The sequence below is a fragment of the Anomaloglossus baeobatrachus genome, chromosome 2 (assembly GCF_048569485.1).
Source record: "Anomaloglossus baeobatrachus isolate aAnoBae1 chromosome 2, aAnoBae1.hap1, whole genome shotgun sequence".
Classification (NCBI taxonomy): Eukaryota; Metazoa; Chordata; class Amphibia; order Anura; family Aromobatidae; genus Anomaloglossus; species Anomaloglossus baeobatrachus.
In genome coordinates this window covers 452,593,227-452,617,759 of record NC_134354.1, presented here as the reverse complement: position 1 = coordinate 452,617,759, position 24,533 = coordinate 452,593,227, and the positions used below count along the sequence as shown (strand labels likewise).

The following is a 24,533-nucleotide window of genomic DNA, read 5'->3' as shown; positions in this document are numbered from 1 at the left end:
TGAACCCTTCCGAATTTGTCTTATTTTGGCATAAATTTGACCTAAAACTACATCAGATTTTCACAGACATCCTAAAAGTATATGGAGGATCAAATAATACAAATGTGTACAGTCATTTTATTTTTGAGTATCACATCTATGAATGATAAATTTATGTGAACCTTTGCTTTTAATATTTGGTGTGACCCCACCTTGTGCTGCAATAGCTATCAATTATTTCCGGTAACTGTTGATCAGTCCTGCTCATTGGTTTGTAAGAATGTTACCCTATTAAACCGCTTCAGCTGTTTTATGGTGGGGGATTTCTCACATGAACTGCTTGCTCCGGGTCCATCCATAACATACATATAGGATTACGGTCACTTTAACTTTATTTTTCCTTAACCAATCTTTTGTAGAATAACTTGTGTGCTTTGGGTTGGTATCTTACCACAGGAAATATGCTCTCTTGCGATCCAGGTCATAGACAGCTGTTCTAGCCCAAACTCAGTCAAACTGGCCCAAACCATAACACTAGCACCAAATTGTTTCACAGAGAGAATGACATTTTTATGATGTAATGTAGTTGTAGTTGTTCTTTCTCCAAACAACACTTCTTATTTAAAAACCAAAATGCTCCATTTTTCTCTCATCCATCTACAAAACTTTGGCACAGTAGTCTTCTGGCTTGTTGAGATGATAATTTTTACCAAACAGTAGATGGACAGTTATTTTGTTGGCTTTCTCTCTAACCTGCCATCAACACCATTTTTGTTCAGTGTGCTCTTTTTGGTGGACTCATCATGAATATTAAGATTGGCTAATGTGAGAGAAGCCTTAGGCTACATGCGCACGCTGCAGTTTTTTATGCACACAAACTGCAACCAAAACTGCACCTGGTTAGAGAGAGCCTGGAAATATAAAAAAAAAAAAAAAAACACCGCTTGCACTGTAGGTGCGTTGAAAAACGCACCAAATTGACAGCATGCATTTTTGATGCGTTTTGTGTGACAAATATTGACAAAAAATGCTAGAAGAATGAACATGCATCTTTTTTGTCACAAACTTTTGACAAAAAAAATCGCTGACAAACTGAAAGGTGCACATAGAAAATTTGAATTCTCATAGACTTTGCTTGGAAGTCAAATGTCAGAAACTTCTGATAACAAAACTGCACCAAAAAAACGCGACAAAAAGCGCAGTGTACGTATGTAGCCTTAATTGCTTAGAGATTACCTGGGTTTCCTTTTTGACCTTTGGGACTGTTTTACAATTGCTCTTGGAGTGATTTTTATTGGTTTACCACACATAGGGAGGATAATAATGGTCTTGAATTACCTCCATTCCTATACAATCTGTAAGTCTGTGAAATAGTGGTGTTAAAATTCTTTAGAGATGATTTTGTAACCTTTTCCAGGTTTTAACATCAATAACTCTATTTCTGAGGTCCTCAGAAATCTCCTTTTCTCATGTGTTGTAAATAGGGCTGAGCGGATCCGTACTGTGAATGTCCAGATCCGCTTGGTTTCAACGCTCTCTGGGTGCCGGACCCGGTCACGGGATTCCGGGTGCACGATCCGGATTCAACAATTGAAGTAAAAATAAACTAAAGACGAAATAAGTGAGTTTCATACTTATCGAGACTCGGAGTCATGGGCCATGGCGGCACACTGCTTCCGGGTCGCGCATTCACTTCCTTTACTGTCCATCGCATACAAACAGCTTTCCGTGTTTTCCCCGCTCACCGGCCGTCCTCTCGTCTGTGATTGGTTGCAGGCTGACGCGCCCCCACAGTCTGTGACAGTTATCGCTCATCACGGCTCAGTCATAGGCTACACTCAGAGCTGGCAGTCTTCTCTATGGCTGCTCGCACTGAGATGTAGCAGAGCTGGATGTGTCTTTGTGGGACCTCGTGTGGATTACGTCGGAGCTGCAGGGCTGTATTGGGGTTTAATAAAGTGGTAAAGGAGGGTGTGTTTTGTACATTATTCAAAATAAAGGATTTTTCTGTGTGTGTGTGTGCGCTTATTTACATTCACTTACTGGTTTGTGTGATGCAGAAATCTGATAGACGCCTGTGCCATCACAAACCTAGGGCTTAGTAGCAGCTGTGCGCTGCTATTAACCCCTTATTACGTCGATTGGCACCGCTCCAGTCCAACGGGAAGGGCCGGTATTGCATCGGGATTGTCACATCTAATAGATGCGGCAATGCCGGGCGCCTGCGAGCTGAATATACCAGCCCCCAGCCGGAATTATCATGGCTGGGGATGAAAATTGGGGGGGGGGGCACCACACATCGTTTTTTTTAATTATTTATTTAAATTAAAAAAAAAAGCTGCATGCGGTTTTTCTTAGGCCGCAGTCACACTTGCAAGGGACTTCCGCGAGTCTGATATCGCAGCACAGCCGTGCAAACTTCTGACAGGAGTGTGCATGTGTTTCTAGGTACATGCACGCTCACCTTTCTGACCTGCAGACACTTGCACTGCTTTTCTCGCCCACCAGCCATCCTCTCGTCTCTGATTGGTTGCAGCCTGTGACAGTGTCTGCTACAGTCATCGCTCATCGCGGTTCAGTAATAGGCTACACTCATAGCTGTCAGTCTTCTCTATGGCTGCTAGCTGTGAGATGTAGCAGAGCTGGATGTTTCGTCGTGGGACCTCGTGTTGATTATGCCAGAGCTGGAGGGCTGTGCTGCTGGTTAATAAAGTGGCGAAGGAGGGTGTGCGTTTTGTACTTTATTCCAAATAAAGGATTTTTCTCTGTGTGTGTGCTTATTTACATTCACCAACAGGTTTGTGATGCAAGTATCTGATAGACACCTGTGCCATGACAAACCTGGGCTTAGTAGCAGCTGTGCGCTGCTATTAACTCCTTATTACTCCGATTGGCACTGCATCAGGCCAACGAGAAGGGCCGGTATCGCACCGGGATTGTCACATCTAATAGATACGGCAATACCTAGCGGCTGTGGGCTGAGAATACCAGCCCCCAGCCGGCGTTATCAGGGTTGGGGATGAAAATTAGGTGGGACTGCACGTCTGGGTTTTTTTTAAATTATTTATTTAAATTAAAAAAAAAAAGCCAGAGTCACACTTGCGAGGGATACACTGCTTTCCCCGCCCACCGGCCGTCCTGGCGCCTGTGATCGGTTGCACTCAGCTGACACACTGACACTCAGGATGGGGGCATGTCTAACTACAACCAATTACATGCGCCGGTGGGCGGGCAAAGTAGTGAATATTGAATTGTCGGCTCCGAAAGGGTGTGACCCGGAAGGAGTGTGCCGCCACTGACACTGCCTCGGTGAGTATGCTGCGCTCGCTCCTACCTCCCCTATCCCCTCCACAAACGTTTTTAATCTCCGGATTCCAGTCCCCATTGACTTATATGGGCACCGGATTCCGTAGCGGATCAGACTCTTTAAAATCTGGCTGTGATCTGCCGGTCCCAGTTTTTGGCATGTTCGATCAACTCTAGTTGTAAAGATCAGACTTTGATGGATCCCTCTTATTTAAATAAAATAGGTTGCTCATTGACAACGGATTGTCATCTGATTGAAAACACCAGAATATACTTTTATTTTAAAATTATTCTGCTAATCCTAAAGATTCACATACTTTTGACAGTCAGATATGATATTTGATATTTTTACTAAAAAAAACCCCAGTAATATTTTTTTACAGCTTTTTTGAGTTGGTTCTCTTTATTTGCATTTTAATGTGTGAAAATCTTATGTCATTTTAGGTCAAATTTATGCAGAACCATAAACTGAAATGTTAAACTTTTAGGCCACATGCGCACGCTGTGTTTTTGACGCATTTTTTGTTGTAGTTTTGTTGTCAGAAAGTTCTCACTTTTGACTTCCCAGCAAAGTCTGAGTATTCTGATTTGCTGTGCGCACGTTGCAGTTTTTTTGTGTGCAGTTTATTTGTCACAAACTTCTGACAAACTGCAGCATGTCAGTTCTTTTTGCGTTTTGTCCTTGCATTTCTCTCCAATGATAGGAGGACTTGGACTCGCAAATCAATCCCCACCAACTCTGGGTCAGCAGGGGTTTTTATCCCTGGTATCTGGCCGGATGCCAGTCCTCATATAATCTATGGGGACCAGAAACCGGCGTAAAGGGGTAGGAGGAAGCACTTTATACGTCACAGGCGCGGCTGTACGCTCCTGCGGCCGCTCATTGGTTTCCCTGGCCACTCAGTACCTTCATTGAATATGCACTGCTTTCCCCGCCCACCGGTGTCTGTGATTGGTTGCAGTTAGACGTGCCCCCATGCTGGGTCACAGCCTGTCTGACACTTCCAATCACAACCCCGGCCTGCGGGTCCATCATACAGTAAAATAAATAAATTGGCGTAGTGTGCCCCGATATTATGATATCCAGCACAAATAAAGCATACAGTTACAGGTTGCAGCTTCCAGACATGCTCTTATCTTGGCTGTGTATCAAAATAGGAAGAACCTGTGGGTTTTTGCTTTTTTTAAATTAAATCATTTTAAATACCAGCGTGTGGTCTTCCCAATTTTGATACCCATACAAGATAAAGCCAGAAAGCTGGAGGCTGGTATTCTCAGGCTGGAAAGACCCATGGTTATTGTGAGTCCCCCAGCCTAAAAATAGCAGCTTGCAGCCTCCCAGAATTATCACATCCATTAGATGCGACAATCTCAGCACTAGCTCTCTGGGTCTCCAAAGTGGAGTATAAATATAAATATTTTGAAAAAATTATATGCGGTTCTCCGTATTTTGATACTCAGCTGAGATAAAGTAGACAGCTGGAGGCAGGAGCCCCCAGCTGTGTGTTTTATCTTGGCTGTGTTTCAAAATATAAGAGAGCCCACACGTTTTAATAAAAAAAAAATATTTAAATAATGATTTTTAAAAAAGAAAAGCGTGGGGTCCCTCCCAATTTTGTTACCCAGTCAAGATAAAGGAGACAGATGGGGCTGGTATTCTCAGTCTGGGGATGGTTATTTGGCCCTCCCCATTAGATGCGCCAATCCTGGCGCTTAATTGGCTCATCCCAATTGCCCTGCATTGGTGGCAATCTGAGTAATATAAGAAGTTAATGACACCTGTGATTTGTTAAAAAATTATAACTACAATGAAGTCCTAGATTAGTAAGGGTTTATGAGACCCCTATATTACTAATTGTGTAAGTAAACAAAAATAAACACAAAACGCTGAGTGTTTGTTGACAGAAATTTGTGTACCAAATCTGCAACTCCTGGCAAAATAACGTGTCAAATATGCATCTTGTTTTTGGTGCATTTTACTGCCAGGAGTTGTAGATTTGGTGTAGGAATTTCTGTGCACATTACATAATCTAGCATTGAGTTCAACTGAGGTGAGTTAATTGAATTCACCTGAGGTCACAGCTGGTGTACCATGGGAACCGCCAGCTGAATCCTCAAGTAAACTCACCTCATGTAAACTTATTGAACTCAATACCGGATTAGGCTTTGTGTGCAAGTTCAGTATTTGGTTGCAGAAATTTCTTTACCAAATCTGCATATCCTGGGAGAAAAATGCATAAAAAATGTGTGCATTTTTCTGCCAGGAGATGCCAATTTGGTGCATTAATTTCTGCAGCCAAATACTCAAAGTACGCACATAGCCTACTGAGTTGCCTACAGCCTAAGGTGAGTTCACTTGTTGTCACAGCTAATGTACTGTGGGAACAGCCAGCTGTGACCTCAGGTGCACTCACCCTATTAGGGACAGAAAACACAAGGAGGTTAAATAACCCCTCCGATCTCCAGTGTTGTTTCCTGTCCCTATGGGACATGAGAGGTTACTGCGGTGCTCTCGTGGCCGGTCATGAGAGCTCTGCATTTAGGTACATACCGGGCAGCTGATGTCAGGGCCAAGTGCTTCCTCCTCCACCGCTGCTCCCGTCTCCTTGGGACTCCAGACCTGTCTTCCCCTCCTGCGCCTCTGCGAGGTAAAGCAGGGCAGGCTGACTTACCATAGGCCTCTGGTAGCTCCATGGCACCTCTTCCTCACACACGTGGAAGTGGCGTGCGGAAGTGACGTCTGCGCCCTTTGATGACGTCACTTCCGGTTCCATGCGTTCCACTGTGGATTGCATGCGCGGTTGCTGCCTGTGATAGCCGGGGCTCGCTCCTGTGAAAGCCTGCGCCCCCCGACCTATGGAGCAGGAGGAGTCACTCACATCTGGATATAACCCGGACCGCATACGGACCCTAGGTATGAGCACTTTCAGAGATAGGATGGAGGGAGATCGCTCTTCAAGTTCTGCATCTGTGGAGCCCAGCTCATCCCCCAGTTCTTTGAGTAAACAGTGACTAGGGGGTTAGGTCGGGGTGGTGGGCTATCATATGCCAGCAAGCTTCATTTCTGGGTGCCTGTTTTTTAATGGCCTCTTCTCTCCCCCTTAGGGAGATAAGACTCCTGCCCCTAAGAAGGAGAAGCCATCTTTTAAAAGGTGCATGATGTGCAATAAGAAGCTTCCTGCTGAGTATTCCAAGAAGCTTTGTCAGCGTTGTACAGATCAGGTAGTAAGAGAGGATCAGCCCTCCCTTATGGATGAACTAAAAAATATGGTATGTCAGGAGATTCAGTCCTCCCTGGCATCCCTTTCACAGCCCACCCCCGCACCTCCTACAGCCCCTCCTGCACCTGAAAAGATAAAAATCAGCCCTGTGGAGAACTCTGAGTCAGACTCTTTGGAGGGGCCCTCCTTGCCGCTGGAAGGGCTGTTTGAAGAGGATGATGGTTTATCTTCTGATACAGTTGAAGCCAGATATTTTTTCTCCATGGAGGATATGGATGAACTTTTAGGTGCAGTAAGGGAGACTATGAGGGTAGAAGAAGAAAAATCTACTCAATCGGTACAAGATAAGATGTTCGGGGGCCTTAGGACCCGTAAGAAGTTGGGATTTCCGGTCCACAAAATAATTCGAGAGATGGTTTTAAAAGAGTGGGGAAACCCTGAGAAACCCCTCACCATTTCTCGTGAATTGAGAAAAAGAATCCCACTGGAAGAGGATTCAGCCTGCTGCTGGGATATCCCTAAGGTGGATATTCAGGTCGCCAGAGTGGCAAGGAAAACAATGCTGCCATTTGAGGATTCGTCTCAAATCAAAGATCCCATGGACCGTAAGATGGACAGCCTCCTTCGGAAATCCTGGGAGGCATCTGCGGTTTTCCATAGGACAGGGGTCACCTCCACCTGTGTTGCTCGCTCCTTGTTCAGATGGCTTGGACAGCTGGAGGAACATCTCATCCAAGACACCCGTAAGGAAGATATCCTGACTTCCCTGACAGTCCTCCATAAAGCAACAGGGTTTCTGGCTGATGCTTCTGCGGAGTCTGTCCGTGTAGCTGTAAGAGGTGGGGTCCTTTCTAATGCGGCAAGAAGAGCTCTCTGGCTTAAGCTTTGGAGCGGTGATAAGGCCTCCAAAGTAAAGCTTTGCTCTCTCCCGTTTAGAGGGGAGCATGTCTTCGGTCCAGCCCTAGAAGAGATTAGGGAGAAGGCTACGGGCAAGAAGAAACTGTTGCCAGAAGAAAGACCACATAAGAAAGTTTTTCGTGCCCCCCAGAATCCATCTACCCATTACAGAGGGAAGGGTAAGACAGGCCATTTGAGTTACCCGAAAGGGGGCAGAGGGAGGTACATCTTTCAGTCCCAGAGGTCTGATGATCAGCAACAGCAGCAAGATGAACAATGACGCCATCAGGATAGGAGTTCGACTGTCAGCATTCCTAAGTCAGTGGCAGGAGGTATCAAACCAATGGGTCTTAAGCACCTTCAAAGAGGGTCTCAAGGTGGAGTTCTCCACTTATCCTCCTCGTTGTACTCGGGTCACTTATTCTCCCTCTCAGAGAAGTCATGTCACTCTCATGGGCTGCATTCAGAACCTCCAAAAAATAGGGATAGTGTCGGTAGTACCAGAGTCGGAGGCGGGTCTCGGCCATTACTCCCATCTCTTCCTGATAACAAAACCCAACGGCACACCTCTGTTGTTAATCAACCTCAAACCCTTAAATCGCCACGTCATCTACCGGCATTTCAAAATGGAATCAGTCAGGTCCACCACGCCCCTTGTCGGTCCGGGATTTTTTATGCCCACTATAGATCTAAAAGATGCGTACTACCATATTCCGCTCTTTCACGCCCACAAAAAATGTTTTCGCTTCGCAGTTTTCCACAAGGGGCATCTTCGGCATTATCCGTTCAACTCCCTTCCGTTCGGTCTTCCTCGGATATTCACCAAAATAATGGGGGAGGTGGTAGCATTCCTGCAGGGTCAAAACGTTTGTATAATCCCCTACCTCGACGATTTCCTGGTAGTGGCCCCCTCTGCCCAATTGCTCCTCTAACATGTGCAGCTCACACTAAAAGTCTTCCACAACCTAGCATGGGTGGTGAACCCTCAAAAGTCGGACTTTCTTCCCTCCACAAAAAATTTCTTCCTTGGAGTCATGTTGGACTCTGAAACAACAATCCTTTCTCCCAAGAGACAAGCAGTTGGGATTAAAGGAAAAAAAATTGTTTCTGCATTGCCAACGAGTTGTTACCCTGAGATTCGCAATGTCCATGCTGGGATCTATGACATCTTGCATGCCGGCGGTATCCTGGGCTCAGGCCCACTCACAAACCTTTCAAGCACATATCTTGGCATCTTGGGACGGCGCCCAGAGCTCCCTAAACAATAAGATATCCCTGCCATGTTCGGTGAAAGCCTCGTTGTGGTGGGTGATCCCTGCCCATCTCCAAAGGGGAGTTTTTTGGAATCGAGAGCCATTGGTGACAATCACCACAGATGCCAGCCAGAAAGGCTGAGGGGCGATCATCTCTCAGGTTCCTTTCCAAGGCCTCTGGTCCTTGGACATCAGTCGCAGATCCTCGAAATTTCGAGAACTGGAAGCTGTCCTTAAGGCGCTTAGAACAGCGAAATCTATGCTCCAAGGGGCACATGTCATGGCGTACTCCGACAAATGACATCAGTGGCTCACCTGCGTCATCAAGGTAGCTTGCGCCACAAGAGTTTGCAAAGGATTTCCGCAGGAATCTCTTTTTGGGCAGAAAACCACCTCCTGTCACTATCGGCTGTCCACCTGAAGGGGTCCGAAAATACTCGAGCAGATTACCTCAGCAGGCAGGTCATTCATCCTGGGGAATGGTCCCTGAACCCAGTTGTGTTCCATTCATTAGTCCAAAGGTGGAGACAACCGGAGGTGGATCTCTTTGCAACTCAGCAGAACGCAAGGGTACATCAATTTTTCTCTTTAAATCCCAGGGATCCGGCGGTAGCAGTGGATGCCTTTTCCCATCCTTGGAGATTTCAACTGGCATACGCCTTTCCGCCAATCCCGTTGCTGGCACGGACTCTTCAGAAAGTCAAATCAGACAGGGTTCCTACCCATCCTGGTCACGCCACTATGGCTCAGACACAGCTGGTTCAGGGCCCTAGTAACCATGGCTCAGGACGGACCCTTCATATTGCCTCAGATCCCAGATCTTCTCCATCAACATCCGCTCTTTTACCCAGACCTCAAAAGACTGAACCTGGCTGCGTGGCTTCTGAATCCGTCATTTTGAGAGCCAGGGGCCTATCTGAGAGGGTCATTGACACGCTGCAGAAAAGCCATAAGCCTGTCACTAATTTGATCTACTTTAAAATGTGAAAGACCTTTACCAACTGGTGCAGTCCTTAGACTCCTGACCCGTTCCATACAAACGTGGCTCACATCCTGGACTTTTTACAGTCGGGCCTTGAAAAAGGTCTCAGCCCCAGCACTCTCAAGGTCCAAGTATCTGCTTTAAGTACATATTTTGATCAGGACCTGGCAAACCATCGCTGGGTGAAGCGATTCCTCTCTTCAGCGGTTAGAGCTCGTCCTAAATGGCTGGCGATAGTTCCCACCTGGGATCTTAACACAATTCTTCAGGGGTTGACTAAGGCTCCCTTTGAACCTCTGGCTTCCTCTACCCTGAGGTATCTGGCTTGGAAAACGGCATTTTTGATTGCAATTACTATGGCCAGGCGAGTAAGTAAAATACAGGCTCTTACCATCAGAGAGCCCTATATGAAGATTTTGGATGATCGAATCGTCTTCCGTCTGGATCCCTCCTTTCTCCCGAAAGTAATGTCGGACTTTCATAGGAACCAAGAAATTAGTCTGCCATCTTTTTGTTCAGATCCAGCTAACCAAAAATAGACGGACTTTCATTCCCTTGATGTACGTAAGACAGTTATGCTATACCTACAGAAAACGGAGTCCTTCAGAAATGATTCCAATCTTTTTGTGCAGATTGTGGGTAAGAATGCTGGAAAGAAGGCAGCCAAGAGCACAGTATCCAACTGGATAAAGAACGCTATTAAAGAGGCATATGTTCCCCAAGGCCTCCTTCCTCCAATTCACTTGACCTCACATTCTACTCGATCTATGTCAGTCTCCTGGGCTGAGAGGGCTGACTCTTCCATTGATCAGATTTGCAGAGCAGCGACCTTGTCCTCTGTCCATACTTTTGTTAAACATTACCGATTGGACTGGCTTTCCAATAGGGATTTGGCCTTTAGACGTAAAGTCCTACAGGCTGTTGTCCCTCCGTAGCCTTTTCATTGGTACTCTTCCTGAGTGCTGTCGTGGAGGATGACTAGAGAAAATTGAATTTATCTTACCGTAAATTCGGTTTCTAGGAAAACTTCCACGACAGCACAGTTATCCCTCCCTATCAAATTATTCGCATGCATGTTAATGGCTTATTTCTGTAAATAAAAGATTTAAACCATTCATGATTTTGTTGGTGGTACTTGAAAAAACACTGGAGATGGGAGGTGGGAGGAGTTATTTAACCTCTTTGTGTTTCCTGTCCCTAATAGGGTGGAGAGCTAACCTCCTGTGTGCTGTCATGGTGGGTTTCCTAGAAACCGAATTAACAGTAAGATAAATTGAATTTTTTTCCAGGACGCCACATGACAGCACCACAGGAGCTGCTTCCTCCGACCTCTGCAGGGACAGGAACACAAGAAGTTAAAAGCCCCTCCCCACCCCTGCAGTGTTTTTCCTCTCCCTGTACAGGACTGATGCAAGAACTTACCGTGGGATGTACGAGGTCCAGTTGGATCGGGGGGGGGGCTCGCTCTCTTCTTCCAGCCGGTCAAGACTCCCAAGGCCAACACCTCTCTGTGAGAGGTCCCTCAGCCTAGCTGGTAGAGCTAGAGCTCCCAGCGCTAGCTGCTTCCTTCCACTGAAGGCTCTCGGCATCCTGCCGCAGCCACATCCACAAGGCACTTCTGGGAGGCGCAGTATGCGTTCCAGCCTAAAGCGCATTCCGGCGCAGACGTTGCACTTCTGGTTTGCGGGTAAGTGTAACTCCCGGAGGATGGCACAAATTTCAAAAAACGGAATTCGGAAGGAACAACCTGGAGGCACCTTCAATCAGGTAATAGAAACCTGAAAAAGGTGGGGATTTAGACAGTGCTAATCGCTGCAGGCCAGCTGGGTACAGTAGTGCTGTCACAGTCTGGCCATGGATGAGGGTGAACGTTCAGACACTAAATCCCCTGAGGAAGCCCAGGTCCATGTAAGTGTCAACCCGTCGGTTAGTGCCCTTAAAGAGAATGGTGTATTGAATTGTCTGAGCCTTGTATGTTACAGGGTGGAAGTTCCTCTGTGGGCTCAGGCACCATATCCAAAAAAGAACCTAAGAAAGCTCCACCAAAATCCAAACGCTGCGCAGTCTGCAATGCAAAATTACCTGACACCTATGTTAAAAAGCTCTGTGAGGCCTGTACAGCAAAACTAGTCTCAGAAGAGCAGACAACCCTCTGACTTGAGGTCCATGATACGGGAAGAGGTGCAGGCAGCAATGACTAGCAAGGCTCCTCAGCCAGAACCCTCGGGAGCCCCTAAGAAGCGACAGCGTTATACCTTGGAGGACTCCTCCTCTGAGGAGGATTCTGGTGACTCTGACTCACAGATGGAGGACGAGATCCCAGGGTCTCTACCTGAGGAAGGGAGGCGTTACCTATTCTCAGCAGGTGACTTGGACGAACTTCTCCGAGCAGTCCGGAAGACCATGATGGTAGAGGACACGGAGAAAATGAGATCCATACAAGACGAAATGTTCAGGGGTCTCATATCTCAGCGGAACAGGGTCATTCCAGTCAACTAGCATGTGCGGGCGATGATACTGGAGGAATGGGAAGAAGCCAAAAAGAAACTTGTTATACCACGAGATTTCAAAGCGTGTCTTCCGTTCGAACTCGAGAACATTAAGGAGTGAGATGATGTTCCCAAGATTGACGTCTCGGTGGCAAACGTCGCAAGGAAGACATCTATCCCATTCGAGGACTCCTCTGGTCTTAGGGACCCCATGGACAGGAAGGCGGATTTATTTAATTTATTATTTAAATAAATTTAAAAAAACGCTTGGTGTCCTTATATTTTGATACATAGCCAAGGTAAATTACACAGCTGGAGACTGCAGCTATCAAAGTATGGGGGGCTGGACGTCATTTTTTTCCAATTATTTATTTTTAAACTCCACTTCGGGAACAAGACAGCTAGTGTGAGGTCAACCAATCACAGATGCTGTCACAGAGGGTGGGCAGGGGAAGCAGTGAATAATCATAAGGTTTAATGAAGCAGTGTGACAGCTGCACGGAAACTTGGTAAGTATAATTGGCCTTCTTTAATCCCCATTTTGATTTGTTTTACAGCCTCCCAGCCCTTTACCGGGCTGTTGAACCTAAACAGTAACACGGACTTCCTTGAGAAGTCTGTGTTCTGGGTCCATGCATGTATGCTAGGTGTTTGGCACGGACCCCCAAACTTTATGGTTCGGGTTTCCCCTTCACTAGTGTTCAGCTTTCAAATCCTATAAGGGATACAATTTTCTTTTTTAACACATGAATTCATACTTTTATTCCACTAATACGGTTAAAAAGGAAATGTTATCGAATTAGAGATAAAATGTTTGCCAAATAACTTAACGATTTTATACAAACAGTTGCAGTTGCAAAAATAACAACGAACTATATGACACATTCCAGTGCTACAACTACTACTGAACAATTCCACTCCTCCTTTCTGCCCGTCTAATCCTTGTACAGTCTCCATTTACATTACACAATTTTTGAAAGATGGGAATATTTTTGTTCACATGCACGATGAGCAACCGTTTTTGGACACATCGTTGAGTTGTTAAACCCATAGACATTACACAATTTTTGTGAACGATGGGCCTATACTATTAACAATCTGACGGATTTTCGGCCAGGTGGTTAAATGCTGCCGAAAGGCCACTTTACACACAGAGATAAATCTTTGGCAGATCTGTGGTTGCAGTGAAATCATGGACATATTGTTCCATTTGTACACAGCGACAAACCTGGCACTGATTGTCCACAATTTCACTGCAACCACAGATCTGCCGCAGATTTATCTGTGTGTGTAAAGTGGCCTTAAGTGTAAGCTCAAGCATATTTTAGGGTAGATAAGCAAGAGAACAAGAGTCAAAAGGTGCCAAAAAGTGAATATAATTTTATTGTTACAATCATAATGTGCAACCAGCAAAAAAGAAAAAAAACCACAGAGGGATGTGAGAAGACATAAACAGGACCGCCAAATGGATGGTATTTGGAGATGACCAATTACATGAATAAAACATACAGGGGAAATGTCAGAGCAAATATTACAGGGACAATACATATAAAGTGCATGTGCATAAATACATATGAATAGCCCGCTCAGACACCCCCAATACATAAGTAAGATCTGGTCAAATCACTTAAATAGAAAAGTATGTACAAAGTAAAGTGGCCAGTGCATCTAAACTGGCCAGTGCATAGTCCTGAATATGCAGAAAAAAGGCTCCCCCATACCCCACCAACGTACGTTTAGCCTCTTTGAGCCCGTGCTCAAGTTCGGCTTCCTCAGGGAAGGAGAAGGCAGCGTTGTTGGGGTATGGGGGAGCCTTTTTTCTGCATATTCAGGACTATGCACTGGCCACTTTAGATGCACTGGCCACTTTACTTTGTACATACTTTTCTATTTAAGTGATTTGACCAGATCTTACTTATGTATTGGGGGTGTCTGAGCGGGCTATTCATATGTATTTATGCACATGCACTTTATATGTATTGTCCCTGCAATATTTGCTCTGACATTTCCCCTGTATGTTTTATTCATGTAATTGGTCATCTCCAAATACCATCCATTTGGCGGTCCTGTTTATGTCTTCTCACATCCCTCTGTGTTTTTATTTTCTTTTTTGCTGGTTGCACATCTATGATTGTAACAATAAAATTATATTCACTTTTTGGCACCTTTTGACTCTTGTTCCCTTGCTTATATATGTTAGTTTGAGTCTGTGCAATGGTCTCATTGACCAATCTGGGCTAGCTTTTGCCCAGCATGATTTTTCATACTGCTGTATGGGGGTCCCTATATTTAACATATTTTAGGGTAGGTATAATATTTTGATCACCTTTCATTGAATTTTATTTTGCATTTTCTTGCAATGTTCTGGTGGCCAAAAAAATGTAATTCTGTTGTTTTGATGTTTTGTTTTTTTTCTCTCATTACGCTGTTTACCGATATGATTAATTTATTTTGTTTTACTTAGCATATTTTTGCAAATGCAGTAATATCAAATATGTGTATTTTTTTTTCTTTTTTTAATAGTTTTATTTTTAATAGGGCTAAAGGAGGGTGATTTGAACTTTTTGTTTTATTTTTTCATATTTTTTTTAGAAACACCCCCCCCCCTTTTTATTGTATTTAATAGTTCTCTAAGGCTATGTGCGCACTTTGCAGTTCAATTCTGCAGCGAAAAAGTCACTGCGTGTGCGTCTCAGAAGGCAGCTGAAAAAGCTGCGTTCTGAGACGCATTCTGCAGAACCCAAAGTGCGGACATTCCTGGAGAGAATTAATGCGTTCTAGATGCTTTCTCTGCCATAGAAATAGAGTGGGAAAAGCATCCAGAACGCACGTTTTTCACAGTACGCACCCACTCTGCTCTGCAGCATCCCCATAGACCTGCAGCAGAGCCGAGTGGGACCGCACTGTCACTGTCATGGCTGGCGGAGGGACAGTGCCGCGCGATCAGAATGAACTCGAATGAACTTCACCCGACTTCATTGTGATCCCGCGGCTCTGTGTGTGTCGCAGCTTGATTTGCGGTCACACGTGAAGGACTCACCTGTGATCGCAAATTCCCTGAGTGACTGCAGTGATCCGCGCGATCAGCTGTGCTTTCACTCAGGTTACCCGCGGTCACAGCTGCAGTGCTCCACGTGAGAGCGGTGGCCGCGAGTAACCTCAGTGACAGCACAACTAATCGCGCGACTCACTTCACTTGCTGCATGGAGCTCACAGGAGCAGAGGTGTTCTAGTGCCGCTCCTGTCAGCTTCCGATGTAGCAGAGCTGGAAGCGTCATGGGACCTTGCGTGGATTATGTCGGACATGGAGGTGTTTTGAGGGATTAATAAAGTGGTTAAAGAGGGTGTTTTTTTCTCTTTCATTCCAAATAAAGAATTTTTTGGATGTGTGTGTTTATTTACTTTAACTTACAGGTTCATCATGGAAGGTATCTCGGGGAGACACCTGCCATGATTAACCTAGGACTTAGTGGCAGCTATGGGCTGCTGCCATTAACTCCTTATTACCCCGTTTGCCACCGCACCAGGGCAAGTCGGGATGAGCCGGTAAAGTCCCGGGACTTTCGCATCTAATGGATGCGGGAATTCTGGGCGGCTGCTGGCTGATATTGTTAGACTGGGGAGCTCCCCATAATGTGGAGCTCCCCATTCTGAAAATAACAGCCTCCAGCTGTATGGCTTTACCCTGGCTGGTATCCAAATGGGGGGGAACCGCACGTCGTTTTTTTTCCATTTATTTATTTATTTACTGCTCAATATAGACACGCCCACCGGCGGATGTGATTGGTTGTAGTGAGACAGCTTTCACTCAGCGTAGGGTCGTGTCTGACTGCAACCAATCATAGGCGCCAGTGGGCGGGAAAAGCAGGGAATACGTGATGGATTAATGAGCGTCCGGCTTTTTCAAAAGAGAAGAAGCCGCCATAGTATGAACGCCGTGCAGCGCCGCGCCGGTGACCGTGGATCGGTGAGTATGAGAGAGGGGGGGAGAGGGAGAGACTGACATTGACAGGGAGAGAGATAGAGACATAGAGAGAGAGAGAGAGACAGACCGACAGAGAGAGAGAGAGAGACCGAAAGACCTGCCTTTGTTATGTTAAAAAAAACATGTGGATCGCAATAATAATGCAATGCAAGCACATCGCTTCACATTTTGGCAGCGATTTGCTACAACTCATTGATTTCAATGGGTGTAGAACGCAGCCAAAATGGCAAAAACAATTGACCTCCTGCTTCTTTGAACGCATGGTTTTTGCCACAAAATATGCAAATTAAATGCTGCGTTTGGAAACGCAAAGTGCGGACAAGAAATCCACATTTTCCATAGACTTTGCTGGAAAATCAAAACGCATGCATTTTGGCATGAAAACGTGCAGTTCAAAACGGACCAAAAAAGCAGCTGAAAAGCAGGTGGAAATGGAAAGTGCGCACATAGCCTTAGAGGACTTGAAGCTGTATCAGCAATGCTCTGTATAGCAGAAATCACGATCCCAAATGAACGCCGGCTAACAGCCAGCATTCAAAGGAGGATCGTAATGACAGACATAGGAGGTCATCAACTGACCCCCGACTGTTATGACAACCCATCAGCGCCCCACAATCATGTCATAGGCGCACCGAAGGGAGCAGGGAATGAATCTCCCCCCCTGATTAAATCCCCCTGTCAGAGATTGACAGCGGGATTTAACTAGTTAACAGCTGCGAGCAGGTCTCTGATACACCTGCAGCTGTTTAGAGGCACATGACAGCTGATTAAGTTAGGTTGTGAAGGGGTTAAAACCTTATTGAGGCTTGTAAACCATGCACAGAAAGCTTAAGAGTGTTCAGAAAATGTTTATATTAACAAGTTAACAATCTCATCATCATGTAGTAGTTCACACTCAGCCTCTGGGCATTTTTGTTAGGATGTAGCACCATTTTTATTTGAGCACAAAGTCTGTTATTGTATCTCTGTTTCAGGTCAAATTCATTCAGTAAAAAAGGACTTTGCTACAATGCTGGATTCAAAGCACCGTGTTTGGTGAAAACAGAGGACACTTTTTGGAAATAGCTTGTGTGGCATTTATAAATTTAATTGCCTGCTGTAAATTACCTTGTTAAATGCAGTTTTTGCAAGCTTTTATTCATTGTTTGTGCACATTTTAATGCAAGTTTAACTTGTTTATAGCTTCTTCTTGATACTCACTCTCTGAAAACTGTCCTCCTCGACCTACCATCAATCGGTTCTCAAGTAGTGCGGAAAGCTCCAGCAAGTTACACGAAAATAGTGGTGAAAGGTATGACTCGGGCTGAGATGATCCTAAAGGTGAGCTATACACTGGGACATTATTTTTATGCTATGTTGGTTATGTTTCATATGAACAGTGAAAAGTTACACACATTGTTAGCAGAAGGCTTCACTTTTGGAATTATGTGGCAATATACCTAATTGACCTGGCACTTAACTTTGGTTGGGTGTCTTAAAGAGAACCAAACATCAGGATTTTCGTGTATAAGGTAAAGCCAGTGCAGTACTGGCACTATCAGGCAGAGGCTGTACATACCATTAGTGGGCAGCTCGCATGTTTAGGCTGTGAAATCCAAGTTTATAAAGTTTGAAAATTCATCCACATTTTGATTGATGTGGGCGCCTGTGCTGATAATGTCCGGGCGGGTTATGCACATGATTCCCATCCTCCCCCCCGCCGCCTGTTCCTCCCTCTCACTGGCTGTATGTAAATTTCTCTATTCAGAAACACAGCGTCTGAGTTGGCGCCTGCACATAGCGCTTATCTCCGGCGCCGTGTTTCTGAAGCCCACAATACCTAGTATTGTGCATGAGAGGGTGGCGCATGCTCCGTCTCTTCTTCAGATCTCGTTGTACCACGGGAGCGTGCGCGGTCACAACAGGACTGGAGAACAGCTTATCTTACCCCAATTAGCTGCAGCTACGATATCGTCTGCTGCAGCTAATCGGTAAGATCAGCTCTTCTCCAGTCCTGTTGTGACCGCGCGCTCCCGCGGTCACAACGAGATCTGAAGAAGTGAGGGCGCATGTGTCGCCCTCTCATGCACAATACTAAGTACTGTGGGCTTCAGAAACACGGCGGCTGGAGATAAGTGCTCTGCGCAGGCGCCAACTCCGATGCCGTGTTTCTGAATAAAGAAATTTACATACAGCCAGAGAGAGGGAGCAACAGGCGGCGGGAGGGGGGGCGGTAATAATGTGCATAACCCGCCCGGACACTATTAGAAGAGGTGCATACGTCAATCAAAAAGTGGATGAATTTTCAAACTTTATAAACTTGGATTTCACTGCCTAAACACCCGAGCTGCCCACTAATGGTATGTACAGCCTGTGCCTGATAGTGCCAGTACTGCACTGGCATTACCTTATATACCAAAATCCTGATATTTGGTTCCCTTTAAAGGTGTTGTCCTGGATTTTTTTATTGATGACCTATCTTTCTCATAAATCAGTGCTATGAGATAGATGGTTGATATGGTAGAAGAACATTTTTTATAATAAAGTCTGTAGAAGCCTTTTCTTTCTTACTTTTTTTTTTCTTTTAAATCTCAGTCAAATATTAGGATGGGTCAACTATGTCATCAGTGGGGGTGCGACAGCCCACACCCTTGCTGGCCAGAACTACTCAGTTGCGGAGCTGCACGGCTCCATCGACGGAATAGTGGCAGAGCTAGGTACTGCACATCTGCCCTCTATTAATTTGAATAGGGGGCAGATATGCAGTACCTAGTCGAGGTCACCATACAGTCAGCTGTGCAGCTCTACAACTAAGTAGTTCTAGACAACGGGGTGCTGTGTGTCTCACCTCCACCGATCAGACATTGATGACATATCCTGAGAATATTTAACAGAGGTCCAAAAAAATAGGCTTCTCTGTATTTATTTCTTGAAAATGTTCTTACTAGAGCTAGGGATAGATCATCAGTGTTAAGGTCCTAGACAGCGCCTTTAAAAATTGCCAAACAAAAATATTAAATAGATAGCAAGTTTACTTGATTTTGATTGACCAGAACAAGGTAAATTAAAGATGTTATATAGAAAATGGAGATGAACTATGTAAATACATGTACATACTATGACCAGTTTAAATGGTAATAATTGGAATAATTTAATTGGAAGAAATCTGCTTACATGCATTTTTAATAAATTGGTGTCCTACTATGTCATACATTGTGTTCATCCTTAAACCAGCTATATGCATAAAAAGCAGAATAAATCTGAATGCCTTTTTTGGTTGGTAGCTATTAAAATAACACCAAAAACATTCTGTCAACATCGCCAACATGGCCAAGCGTGCATGGTTATTTCTGTACACAATGGGGAATAAGCTATTGCCATATCCTTTTAGCCACAGTTTTTCGCCTGATGGTACACATTATTGGACAAATCAAAATATAACCCCCATCATCTGAAATTGGTGGGTTTGACTAACTTACATTGTTACGTTGTCTGTATATGGTTAGTTTATACTTGATATTAACCCCGTGCTTTCAAGCCACTATACATTTAGGAGATTAGGCATCCACTACCATTTTCTGTAGAAGTTAGTCATTTAACGAAAGCTATATTTTGTTATACTGATTTTAGAGATGGACTATGCTGTAGCTGAGTAGACTGGGAGATTGAATAAAATTCTTGACTGACTTAAGATGGAATTTGCAAAATGACTTCAACTGATACTATCTCTAAATCATATTTTTCTAATAGTTCTAAATGTATATATGCAAGCATTTTTGCAGAATGCATCTTCTAAGGCGCTCATAAATCACTGCTATGAGATAGATGGATGATATGGTAGCAGTAAGAACATTATATATAAATAAGTACGAAGAAGCTTTTTTTATTTTGGATCACCGACAAATATTCTGAACTTTTTGAGCTTTTCCCTTTTCCAGGATTACCCTTGAACATTACCGTCTTATCCAGTAATTGCTAAGTTTAGAAAAATAAATATACATTAGGACAGTTTTATGACCGTCTGAAACTGGTGGCGCAGACCTGTTTAAATAAACTGTCCACGGGAGGACACCACTTTGACAACTATATTGCAGTGGAAGCATTTTCTGTATTGGAAGCTTTAGTTACAATTAAGAAGAAAAGACCATATGGAAGTAATTTAGCAAATATTTTTTTTCCATGTTAACCAGAACAAGTGTTGGAGGTTTATAGAATGAACTATCCATTTTCAAAGGACATTTTGTACTGCTTAGAAAATAATTCTATACCATTATTACTGTCGGTGCATATTTTAGATTCCGGATTTATTCCCTTTACTCATCTCCCGCTAATGCCCATTAAGGAAATATCTGTTTCTAAAGGGATTTGTTTGATTTAAAGAGCAAATGTAAAGAATCATTAGCTGTTTGTTGTCATGCATGAAACTAATGAAAAATAGCTCATTTTTAAGTAATAAACAATAGGTGGCCATACTGTTTTTTTTCTGGGATTTTTATTATTTGTACATAAATGTGCAACTTAATGAAATGTGCTACCTGCAAATGCCCAGTTTTTAGCTGTGAAAAAGAATACTTTTTTGCTGCTGCTGGTCCTGTAGGATTTAAACTGTATAAATGCATTTGGAAAAATGGAAGATACTTCGCTCATAAATTAGCCAATTCATGATCCTATCACCTTCGGCAAGGTGACCCTTCTTTGATGGGACCCTATCCTAATTTCATGCATCTCCTGGAATAAAAGTCTACAAATCTATGGGAATGTAGGATCTGACGCTAATAAAAAAATACACACCTTAGAGATGTCACTTCATATTGTATGACCACAGCAGGAAATCCTGGAACGACCCTACGACATGTTTGTCCATAAAACTATGCGATGATTAACTGATGTTGTCATAGATGTGATGTCGTAATGGATGTAATATTAGTGGCCTGTGGTGGTGAACATTTTTTTTTTTTTTTTTAAAAACCGGTTAAAATATTTTTATTTCCAGACAGTAAAGGATTCTCCAATGTCTATCTAATTCTCAGCAATTTGTTTTCATAAACTACTAATTCATTGTATTTGACTATTATTATTTTAGAATGTTTGCATTACAGTGGGTGGCTCTTTCAAGATTCACAGTAAGCGCTTAAAGCCAGTGCTATACTGGCACTAGGATGCTGAATGTAACCATACTTTTTGTTCAGAGATTGGATGTTTTATTTCCGAAATATGTTCCAGCAATGCAGTGCTATTTGATTGATAGGTGCAACTGGGGCAGGAATATGTGGGTCGGGACTCACTATCTATTCCCACCACTGTCTGCAACGAAATTAATGTCTAGGACGGCGAGGAAGGCCAGCCAGACATGGGTGGAAATAGATAGCAAGACCCGACCCACGTATTCCTGCCCCTGTTGAACCTGTCAATCAAATAGCAGTGCATTGCTGGAACTTTTATTTCACATATTTTTTAAATAAAATATCCAACCTTTGAACAAAGCTATGCTTGCATTCAGCATCCTAGTGCCAGTATAGCACTGGTTTACTTTATATATGAAAATTCTGATACTCTGTTCTCTTTAAGTGAGGGTCAGAGTGGCTGAATGCTGAACAACAGTGAAAACCTGAATCATAACTTTCTGATTCCTCATTTTAGACCTCCAACAGTAGGCATATCTTTGGTCAGATTAGATCTCCTACCGTGGCATTTCTCATTACTGTAAAGTCTCAGTGTCCGATGATTTAGCACAATGGTATTTGTATATTGTCTGTCTTCAGTTGAAGACATTAGTAATCACATATGAGAGTACTTTTATGAAACATCATACAGACTGTATATGTAAGTTAGAGAAGCTTCGATGTCATCACTGTAATGTGATGTCAGACAACATAAGTAATTGATTCATATTATTAAACACTTATGTCACAGACCCTACATTTAAGATACTGCATAAAAAATAAAGTAAAAAGTAAATATTGCAGACTCTTTGGCTTTGTTCACATGGGCTTTCTCTCTGCTGATTTCAAATTATACTAAATAATTTTTTTATAGCGACAACATATTCCGCAGCACTTTAAAATTCAAAGGGGACATATTCAGACAATATTAGACATTACAGAATAACACAATTCAAAAGAAACCAAAAGGAGTGAGGGCCATGCTCTCAAGCTTATAATCTGTGAGGAAATAATGAGGACACAAAAGGCAAGTTGTAAAAAAGTGCTTGTATTGTATTGTCCAGCTATCAAAATAATAAATTGGGAATTCATATATCGCTGCATGACCCGGTCACCAGCCAGTTTGTGTACAAGTAAAGGTACAGAGTGCTATTAAGTACGTAGAGGGTGTAAACAGATGATAAAAAGGTCCAGAGTTTGAAGAAAATATTATAAGGGCAAAGGTAGAATAGTTGTTAGATAAGTATGATGAGGTGATAGGGCAGTCTAAAGAAATGCATTTTTAGGGCATGCTTAAAATGGGCAGTATTGGGAATTAAGTGAATTGTCCTGGGTAGTGCGTTCCAGAGAATTGGCGCATCTCGCAAGAAGTCTTGGAGACTGGAGTGGGAGCTTCAGAATAGAAAGGATGACAGTCTTGGGTCATTAGTGGAACGGGGGCACGAGTAGGGTGATGAGGTAGGAGATATAGGGCAGTTCAGAACTTTGGTGGGCTTTGTGGGTGAAAGAGAAGTTTATATTGCACTCTGAAGTGGATGGGCAACCAATTGAATGACTGGCAAAAGCTGGAGGCATTGGAGGAACGGCTGGAGAGGAATATGATCCTAGCTGCTGCATTTAGGATGCATTGGAGAGGGGAGAGTTTAGTAATTGGGAGATTAATTAGTAGAGAGTTGGAGTAGTCCAGACTAGAATGAATAAGAGTAACAGTAAAAGTTTCTGCAGAGTCAACGGTAAGAAAAGGTTAGTGAATTATCGGATGTAGAGAGTGAAGGAGAGATGCGAGTCAAATTTGACCCCATGACAGTGAACGTGTTGCTGGGGAGTAATGGTCGAACCACACATGGAAATGGTAATATTGGGTTTAAAAAGGTTAGTCAAGGGAGGAAACATGAGAAGTTCAGTTTTTGACAGATTCCATTTTAAATAGAGGGAGGACATGATGTTGGAGACAGTAGACTGAGAATCACTAGTATTTTTGTAAAAATGCAGGGTGATGTCAGGAGACCATGTGTACAATTGGGTGTCATCAGCATACAGACGGTACTGAAAACTGAATCTACTGATGGTTTGTCCAGTAGGAGCAGTATATACAGAGAAGAGGAGGGGGCCTAGAACTGTAAGATGAGGAACCCCGACAGAGAAGGAAAGACGAGCCAACAAAAGACAGTGAAGGAGTGGTCAGAGAGGCAGGAGGAGAGCCAAGAGAGAACGGTGCCCTTGAGCCAAGTAAAGCAGAGAATAGTGACGGAGAGCTAGTGACTCAAAGTGTGGAATGCAGGAGAGAAATCCAGGCGAATCAGCAGTGAGTAGTGACCATTATTTAGCGGTTAGCAGATCATTAGAGAATTTAGTAAGAGTAGTTTCAGTAGAGTGTAAGGAGCGGAAGCCGGATTGTAGAGGGTTGAGAAGAGCATTATCTGAGAGATAGCGGATTAGAGAGAGTGGATCAAGCATTCCAAAAATTTAGAGATTAAGGGGACATTAGAGACAGGTCTGTAGTTTGCAGTGCAGTTTTGGCCCAGGTGTAGTTTTTCTTTTAATAGTGAGTGTATTGTAGCGTGTTTGAAGGAGGACGGAAAGATTCCAGATGAGAGAGAGGTTAAATATTTCAGTTAGGTGAGGATTGACCGCCGGGGAGATGTACTGAAGGAAATATGAGGGAGTCGGGTCACTGGCAGGTACAGTAGTGGAGCGTAAAAATGCAAGAAGCCTGGTAACTTCTTCTGTGACTGGTTCAAAAACCGAAAATGAACTTGATGAAATGCAGGAGGGAAGAGAATGTGTGATATTAGACTGGGAGAAAATTTTCTGTTGGATATGGTCAATTTCTTCTTTGAAATAATTGGTCAAATCATCCTCGCCGAGGTTGGTGGTGGGGGCCTGCAATCTTGGACCGAGGAGGGAATGCAAAGTGTCAAAGAGCCGTTTATGATTGTTGAATAGTCGGGTGATGAGAGTGTTGAAGTAAGTTTGTTTGGAGAGATTAAGAGCAGAGTTTTATGTTTTAAGCATAACCTTATAATTGATTGAATCCACAGATGTTTAGCGCACCTGGAGCACCGCTGCAGAAAACGTGTTTGTAGCATGTGCCATAGCTGCCACAGTCTGTGCAGAGTTGCTCTGTGTGTAGGAGGTGCAGCTTCATCCAGGGCATTTTGCAGTGTTTCATTATAATGTTTCAGAGCAGAGTTAGGACATTAGGTGGAACAGATTGTGGTCAATGATGACTTGGATTTGTCATAAGTTTCTGAATATTAATGGCACGTATATTCCTATA

General features: G+C 43.7%; 1 protein-coding gene across 1 annotated transcript in view; it reads left to right on the top strand.

Annotated features, from left to right (window-relative positions):
- Positions 1-24,533, top strand: part of VPS53 (VPS53 subunit of GARP complex) — a 338,297-nt gene that overhangs the window by 278,042 nt on the left and 35,722 nt on the right. The window contains exon 20 of the mRNA XM_075336305.1: positions 17,295-17,432. Coding sequence (XP_075192420.1) covers positions 17,295-17,432 — 138 coding nt within the window. The remainder of the gene's footprint in view (positions 1-17,294; positions 17,433-24,533) is intronic.